Raw genomic sequence first — 9,114 nt, 5'->3', positions numbered from 1 at the left:
TATTCACTCCACCTGCCCAGGCTGAGATCTGACCTGAGACCCTTTTAAGTTATTTAGAAGAAAACACAAACATAGTTGGTGGTGTGTGACGCATTTGCTTCAACCCGGAAACTAAAAGTTACATTATATACAGTATAGGAAGTGAAGGATACCGTAGCTGCACATGTAGCCATATGCACCATTCACAAACAAGGTTTGGACTGGTCGTGGGTTGATGGTACCAATTATCTGGATTCAATTAGGATCCCAGATACAAGAGGAGTGAATCTACAAAATAAAACAGAAAATGACAAAACCATAACAACTGAGAACTCATTTTGAAGAACTCAAACAAACACAAAGTCTTCCTCAGGATAAAAAAGGGAAGTGAGAGTTCTTATTTATGTTTAAAGTAGTTTTTATTGTCTCAATTATAAGTCTTGGTTTACAAAAAATAGAAAAAAATAAAAATAAAAGATTGAAACCAAGATCGGCTTGTTTTCTAAATGAATTGTGTTAGATTTTTGTTTAAATTCAGTCCCTCTATCTATCTGCTAAATTTAAATCTAATAAACCTCAGTTGTTCACTGATTTGTGACTCATCCAATATTTACTGTTGTCTGTTCCTCACTGTTCAGGCAAGAGATTGAAAACTCACAATCCTCAAACACCGCTGTGGTCTGAAAACGGATAAAACAGAGAAACCAAAAACCGCCAGCGGTGGGAAGTTCTTCCCTTTATCAGTGTTTCAGTTTCTGCTTTCTACCCTCTTGTGGTTTTACTCCTCTCATCAGGAACCTTTCACAAACTTTGCGTACTCTCCTCTTCTTGTTTTTATGGTTTCAGAACCTCAGCTTAATTTTTGAATTTCCGTTTTTTGCACATGATTCAGCTTTGCGGTTACACCAATGCTGCTCTCTGTCAGCCATCTTAGTTCGACCTGAACGGAGCCGGTCACAACCACAAAAAGAAGCTCATCTTATTTATTCTTGATAAACAAGTGAACCTCTTTCAATCATAATACTATGTGATAAGTAAAAGGATGTCAACAAGTCATTATAATCTAATAGCAATAGTGTGGTAAATAATATACACATGGGTAGAGCATAGATGAATGATAGGCAACTAATAAATCAAGTGAATACAAGTAGAATAAATGACTCACCACCTCAACTAATAACAGACGTATTTACTCTCTGATGGAGACCTACATCTTACATACATAAATGATAAACGCATGATGACGTTATGATTAAAATAAGAAGTAATAAAAGACTGTAATAAGACGTAACCACTGAGAGTAATCCGACAGAAAAACAGAACATTCGTGACAATATTCCTGTTGGCACATAAAAATATACTAATCATAACACTCTGCTTTCAAAAATACAGAGTGCAATTTAGATTTAACATTCTCCAAGAATATCTGAGAACACTGTGAGAGAATTCCACCTCCAAGTGGGTCCTGGACTGTCTGTGGTTTGATGCTATGAATAATCTTGATTCGACAAAGGATCCCAGAAGCAGTCTTTCTCCAAACTGCTCTCCACCATTCCACACACAGTCGGTGTCTTCATTAATTCTTTACGAAAGCCAACGCGAGTAGAGCAATACCTGACAACACTGCAAGACCTACAGCAAGAATTCCACCTGAGTCTTCAACTGGTTGTGGGTTGATGGTATCGATGATCTCGATTCGACGGGGATCCCAGACACAATCCTCCTCCAAACCGCAACTCACCATTCCACACAGAGGCGGCACCCAGGCGGTGTCGTAGCCGTACTCATGCCAGGACTTCTGAAGCGGGTGGTTTTGATAATTGATGGCGATCACTTTCCCCACGTTGACCTTAACCCTGATGACGACCTGGTCAGACTCAGGGTGACCAGCGGGATAGCAGCGAGCTTTGTTCAGGTCTCTGCTGAGGTAGACGCCGCGGCCGAGCATCCCGTCTGCAGACTGGCAAAATCCTGAGGCCAAGATGGATCGAGCGTTGCGGCTGCTGGTGCCGTGGTACATGACATACGTACTATGACTAACTGGCTCAGAGGCGCCCAGTCGAACCACCCCATAGGGAAGATCACGTTCATTCCACTGGTACTCCATGATGGGGTCACTGTAGGAGAGAGAGTCTGTTAGTGTAAAGACTTCAGACAGATTCCAACTAAACATCATTGCGGCCTCACCGGAGATCAGAGATACAGGAATGAGACCAGAACATGAACACACTAAGATAGTTAAGTTTGTTGTTTAGCATAGCTTAGCACAAAGACAGAAAGAAGCTTTATTGAAAGTAAAACAGTCACGCCCGTTCTAGGCCATCCTCCAGAATACGCAGCTGGTCTATTCCTGGCGGACCCACACCAACGAGAATCTGGTTAATTTTCAAAATAAAATAAGATACAAAATGCAGACTCCAGATCGAACTTCACGCTAGATCAACGCTGTGGTGCCAGGCCAGAAGTTAGTCAGTCAGTGGCCTGAATCGATCTCTGTGGGATTTGAAGACGTGCTGATCACAGAGCTAAATTGCGACATTATAAACCCCTAAACCTATTTTTTTCAGCTGAAAACCTAAGTACATGGATATTTAAAAGTGTTGTTGATCGATTCACGTCGATAGTGAATCGATCATTCAAGTTAAAATCTGTGCATTGTTAACATTGTTAATAAAAAGCCTTTTTGTTTGCACATATAATTCTGTTTCTTTTATCCAGGGTTTATTATAACAGTGTTACTCTCCTCTCCCCTCTTTGTGGAAAGTCTCCAGAAGTAGCAGAAGACAAGGGGAGGGGTGCGCCAGCAACATGACCGGCACTCCACATAGAAACTATTGAGTAAAAGTAGGTCAGGGTGGAGTAATAATAAAATATTGGATTGCAGTAAAGGAGGAGCTCCTATACAACATATATTATAGGGTGTTTGTAGTCTTGTGTGTTGACTCCAGTAAAACTCTTCAGATCCATCAGAGTTTTCTCTCTCCAATATGTATTTTTAAGGACGTTTTTTAGTGACTGTCGGCAAGATTTTTAGACCTTTTTCTGTCCCGAATTTGACAATATTCCCCCCACAGTCGTAACAAGCCCAATCCGTTGAAAATATCCACCATGAAAATATCACAAAAATAAGGATTGAAAAAACACTGAAAAAGTACCCAAAATAATGACTTAATTACAGTAATGTGTGTAGTTGTAAACAGTTTGATACTGATACTAAGAGACAGTTACCCAGCCATGAACAGCCTGTTCACTCTGCAGCCATCATGCAAACCATAAGCAAGGCCCAAAGTCCCAAAGTCTCAAAATCCAGCAACACAAAAAACAGAAAACCCTGAGAAACCACCTATTTGCTGCAGCTTCTCACCAGGATTAAACGCGGTTCAAAGGTATGTTTGTTTAAGTCTGCAAACACCAGAAAAATCTGCTTTTATCGGTCAGGAAGATCCCAGTTGAATCAGACACGTCAACATATTCCAGACAAGAGCAAACTCTTCATCAGACTAACTTTACCTCCTCGTACATGCACAGTGAAAATACTTACTGTATTCTTTTATAGGGAATAAACACAGTTTGTGTTCACGTACCTCTCCTCTCTCCACTGCTGCAGGCTGTGAGTTCACAGGAGGAAAGGAATGTGCACTTTCAGTTTCGGTTGCCTTTTAAGGACTCCTGTTTACACTCAGACAGGGTTTATAATCAGAGGTTGGTCATGGCAGTGGTGGGGGTGGGAGATCTGGGAGGGAGTCATGGGACTTTCCAGGCCAATAAAACAGATCCACGTCTGCAGATGTGGGATTGCCAAAAACACTTTGGAATATTTTGTACAACTAGTTTGTTCCTAGTTGCCTCTGGCAGGAAGCTGCCCTGCAGACCTTATGTTAACTCTCCTTTTTATACCTAAAGGCTTCAGTTCTAGTTGTTTTGTGTCTCTTTGTGGTCACTTTGTGTCTCTTTGTAGTTGTTTTGTGTCTCTTAGTGGTCACTTTGTGTTTCCTTCTAACTATTTTGTATCTCTCTGTAGATTTTTTGTTTTTCTTTGTGGTCATTTTGAATCTTTTTCTTGAGCCTGTGCATTAGGATCAGTTTGCCGACTCTAATCAAACAGTATACAATATCGGAAGAAATACAATGAGTGATTGATTGTAAACACGTTTGTTAGAATAGTGTTCCAGCAGATAATGATTTCCCTGTAAACGTTATTGTTTTTGAATAGGCAGAAAAAAATGTTCCCTTACCTGCCCGAAGAGTACGAGAAGGTGCAGCTTCATAAAGACGGCCTCAGGACGCTGATTTGTGTTATAGCTGTGATGTTACCATAGAATAATGCACACCCTTACAGCCAATCAGAAGGGATCAGCTGAGTAATTCTTTCTTTCTTACTTCTGTTGTATAATCATGATGTAAAACACAAAACATTTAAAGGTTACAGCGTATTGAATGTGATATTTCTGCTGTTGTTTTTTGTCTTACGTTATAGTAAATTTAATATATTTGGGCTTTGGACCTATTAATGGATAAAACAAGACTGGGTCTGGGGTCGGTTGCTTCGTGGTGTTGGCTGATGGGGTGATTCGTAAATGGAAAGCTAGTTAATAGCACAGAGTTAACAATGGTTTTTATTAAAAGTTACATATGAAACATTTAAAAGATTAATCTCACTTACAGGATCCACATAAGACGCACAAGAGTCAGGAGGAAGAAAACAAATAAATAAAATATGCTCATTCCACCAGACGACAACTTTAACGTGTAACATTATTGTTTTAACCAAATATGTAAAATAAAGAATAAAAATATAAAAACACACAGAAGTGCACAGACCAATACCACACTCCCAAGGAAAGGTTGGACTGGACGTGGGTTGATGGTACAGAGGATCTTGATTCGATTCGGATCCCAGACACAATTCTCCTCCAAACCGCTCTTCACCATCCCACAGTTGGGCGGCACCCAGGCGGTGTCGTAGCCATGGCTGTGCCAGGTCTTCTGAAGCGGGTGGCGTTGACAATCGATGGCGATCACTTTCCCCACGTTGACCACGACCTTAATGACGACCCTGTCAAACTCAGGGTGATTGATGGGGTAGCGGCTAGCTTTGTTCAGGTCTCTGCTGAGGTAGACGCCGCGGCCGAGCATCCCGTCTGCGGACTGGCTAAACCCTGAGGCCAGGATGGATCGAGCGTTCTGCCTGGTGGTGCCGTGATACATGACATACTTTTGACTGCTAACTGGCTCAGAGAGGCCCAGTCGCAGTACCCCATCAGGCAGATCAAAGTCATCTTCAGCCCACTGGTAATGCATGTTGGGGTCACTGTAGAGAGAGAGGTTTGATTAGCCAGCCTATAGCACCTTGCCGGTCACAGTTGGCAGTTGAAGGCTGGTTTCAACACACAGTCAGCAGTCGGTCTGAACATTCGGGGACGGGAGGGGCGGGGGGGCGGGGGGGGGGGGGGAGTGGATTTCCTTCAGTACAGACATGCTTTGACCAGAAGCGTAACTGAAGCGGGATGCTAGGCCTGGACATCACGAGCTCGACGGAGCTTCTAATGAGACTAATGTCAGACAGCGGTAGGTACTGTGTGACTGCGATGTTCGCAGTTTCAATTCAATTCGGAGATTCATTCGAATATTGATTATGATATTAGCGCCAATTCATAACAGAAGTTAATCTCACGGGACACTTTTCAAATAGAGCAGGTCTAGACCGAACTCCTTATAACATTTACAGAGACCCAACAGTACCACCATGAGCAAGACCTTGGCGACGGGGGCAAGGAAAAACTGCCTGTTAACAGGCAGAAACCTAGGACAGACCCTTTGGCTCTAGGTGGGTGGTCATCTGCCTCAACCAGTTGGGGTGTGACAGACAGAGAGAGACAGAAAGAGAGAGAGAGAGAGAGAACAGAGGTAACGACAGAAGGACAGAGACAGGATCCTCCTCAATGTTACACACTGGATCTGTTGTCATTCTGTGCTTGGGCATTGTCAGCATTTTATATCAACTGCATCTTTCAGGCATGTGACCTATGTTTGTAATGTGCTGTTTACCTATGGTGATTTACAAGTCACTCGACTAACACTCACTTAAGTAAGATGGGGAAGATCTGGGAACATGGCAACATCTATGCAACTGAATCTGACGAGTCAAGAAACAGGAGCAGTCAGTCCATCACAGGTTGACCACAGGTTATCCAGATGATATAAACCTCTCAAACTGTAAGTGAGCACAGGAAAACTGTGCCCACAACTACATTAAATACAGTACAGTAGGTTGAAGATGGATCCTGGTCTTTAAACTGCAAGAGACCTTTACTTGCAGTTTAGGTGCAGACACCAGGTCGTCACCCAGGACCTTGTCATATCCCGCCTGGACCACTGCTCTCTGGAGCCCCTGCACCTGCCACTAGACTGCTGCAGCAGGTCCATAATGCTGCTGCCCTTCTGGTGCTCCCTGCTGTTTAACTCTCAAATGCTTATGTCAAACTTTTAATGGCACTAAAACGTACTGGGGTCACTTAACCTTACATTTTGGAATCTATACTAGTTCCACACACCCGGGCCCTTTTTTTTTGAGGGGGATACAACAGCCAAGCTGAGCCTTCAGCCATGGTGACTGGCTTAGGATATTGGAATGACTAGAGAGATGTGAGCACAATAACTGTTACTGTAAGGGTCTTCACCTCTTTAAACCCTCTCCAGTTGCTCCCTGTGGCTTTGACAAAAACTTATAAGGAAAATAAAAATGATTTTCATTTGTTAATGTTGTTGGTGTAAAGTGATTATTACATTCTACAATTGTAAAAATGTGTATCTATTACACCCAAAATTACATTTCCTAAACTCCAATTTGTGTCATACATTACATCCTGACCTGACACCGTTTCCTCCACATTTTACCTAAATAGCAGTGGCTACTAGTCTTGAGTCTCCCTAGCTATGCTAGGCCCCCATGGGGTAAAAGGGAATTACAGAAATTACATACATTTCTTTATTGTTCCTTTGTTTTCCATTTACTGGGAATGTGCCTCCCACGACCCCAAAACTGAGGTCCATGACAAGCTACACCCCTACTTACAACCTACTCCACATGCAGTATGGCATTACTACAGTTCCACTGATTTGTGCTTGATGACTTTAACAGTAACTGACACACGCCACCCTGTGATTTTTATATCTCCAGCCTGTGACGGTGTGCTCTCCTGAGTACACACCCTCACAACCCTTTGAGGACAGACGCTTATGACTCAGCCAGCTATGTTCTAGAGCCTGCCATGTGACGCTTTCCAGTCAGGCATGCTTGAGGCCAGACTCAGGTATTCACCATTACGGACCCAGCTGAGCAACAGACAGGATGGTCAGATCAGAACAACACACCGCTGCTTGCTAACAGATACAGTCATTTTGACAGATTATATGCTTACGCCTCCATCCTGTAATCACACGCGGCCCATAAAAGCCAGTGACCTACCAATTTGAGAATCCCTGCTGTTTTGCACGGTGCACCAGCTCATCGCATGGTGCTATTACTGGCTTTAAGATCTATGCACAGATGTCAGGTCCATTTTATGGAAACCTAGCTTTTATTTTCTTCCCACATTTGTTTTTCGAACTGGTTTTTCAGAGCTAGTGTGAAGGATTTCAGAGGGTAGGGTTATGAATTGATGACCTCTTTTTAGTTAGAGAGGTGGTGCTGTGATGGAGACATCATTATTTAGTTATGAATGAATAGGCTCGTATCCCTTTGGCTTGAATGAGTTTATTTTTGTGCTAAGCTCCTTGGTTTTAGTGGTAAGGGGAAAACGAGGGGTCACTACCCCACACAGACACAAACTCAGCCTCATCACAGACTCCCCATTGGCCTGGGCTTAGTCATGAGACCCTGGCAATGAGAAAGCTCTCACCCAATAAGGCGACCTGTGGGGAAAGCCCTGGTCCAATAAGAAGGCCCCCTGGGGTAAGGCTGGGGAATTACCAGCCTGAGCCTGTGGATTGAGCTCCAGGGCGAGGGAGGGGGGCACGAGTCGAAGCACAGGGCCGCTCGGTCGCCAAGGCCAGCGGCCTCCTTTAAATGGTTGCTACGGGGCAGGTATCAAACGTGCGAGAGTCGCACACAGTCACGGTCATGGAGGGTATTAAATGGCAACAAAGAGACAGTTATTCTGCAATAATCCGCCCTGCTGAGTGCAAGTTATTCTCCAATAATCAAGAGGCGAGGAGCAAGCGGGACAGCGCTGTGATCACAAGAGCATGGTGCTGCATGGAGCTCCACTCACACACACACACACACACACACACAGGTCACACCACATCAACCCAGACACACAAACTTTATTTATCACTTGTACATACACACAACTCATGTGTGTCCCCAGGCCCACATTCAGAGCTGTGTTCAATAATGCAGGATCACTGACACGCAGACAACACTGTGTCAGTCCAAGTACACACAATTTCACTGAAGATGGGAAATGTAACTTGAAATGCTGTAATACAAATTTGAAAAACGATCACGGTAGCAATAATAAGATAATAAGAGTAATAATAAAAACATGACAAAATTCTGTTTATTCAACTGTGTCCAGGCTAATTACTAATACATTTCCTTATTATATTACAGTTACCCCCCAGAAATAATAGTGACAACGGTACTTTTGTTGTCATCCCCTACAATCACATCCTCAGATTCATTTTTATAATTGTGAATGTCATCAAGCAGGAAGCTAGCTTGGAAGAAACTCTTACATTGAGCAGCTGGATATATTCCCATTACTTTGTTTTTTAACAAACAGAACTGGATTTTAATCATGGACATCAGGATACAAGGGGTAAAGAACTGATGGATGTAATGTTTGACTCTCCATCTTTCAGACAGATCATTGGGAAAATGCACACAGGCAACAGGAGAACTTGCAAAATAGACTATATGTCTCTAAATAAGAGACGTTCTTTAAAAGATTGTGTCTCTGCATCAGTCTGAGCCAGATGTGTTTTTCATCTAGCCTGTAACCTTTATGGAGTCAAAAAACTGCTAGTTTAAACCTTTAGCTGCTCTTACTGGGCGATTACCCTGACACTAACACAGAGGAACACATGAAGTCTGAATTTGTGGGATGTAGCAGAAAAGTAATACAACTA

At 42.9% G+C, this 9,114-nt stretch overlaps 1 protein-coding gene across 1 annotated transcript; it reads right to left on the bottom strand.

Moving 5' to 3' along the window:
- Positions 1 to 385: 385 nt before the first annotated feature.
- Positions 386 to 5,280, bottom strand: LOC118322578. The gene is made up of 2 exons (XM_035654289.1): positions 4,807 to 5,280; positions 386 to 2,023 (listed from the first exon to the last, which is right to left on the bottom strand). Exons 1-2 carry the CDS (start codon positions 5,278 to 5,280, stop codon positions 1,556 to 1,558), a joined length of 942 nt encoding a protein of 313 aa, XP_035510182.1. The 3' UTR covers positions 386 to 1,555.
- Between the last annotated feature and the right edge of the window lie 3,834 nt (positions 5,281 to 9,114).

This window comes from Morone saxatilis, unplaced genomic scaffold, assembly GCF_004916995.1.
Source record: "Morone saxatilis isolate NCDOM2014 unplaced genomic scaffold, NCSU_SB_2.0 Contig14, whole genome shotgun sequence".
Taxonomy (NCBI): Eukaryota; Metazoa; Chordata; class Actinopteri; family Moronidae; genus Morone; species Morone saxatilis.
Note: the sequence above shows the minus strand (reverse complement) of the source record. Positions and strands in the feature narration are given on the sequence as shown.

Excerpts from the sequence above, each read along its gene's own strand:
- LOC118322578 (XM_035654289.1), bottom strand. The coding sequence starts at position 5,280 with ATGCATTACCAGTGGGCTGAAGATGACTTTGATCTGCCTGATGGGGTA. Across the intron at positions 2,024-4,806 it reads AACCTTTCCTTGGGAGTGTG|CCAGTTAGTCATAGTACGTA; the intron begins GTATTGGTCTGT and ends GGCGCCTCTGAG.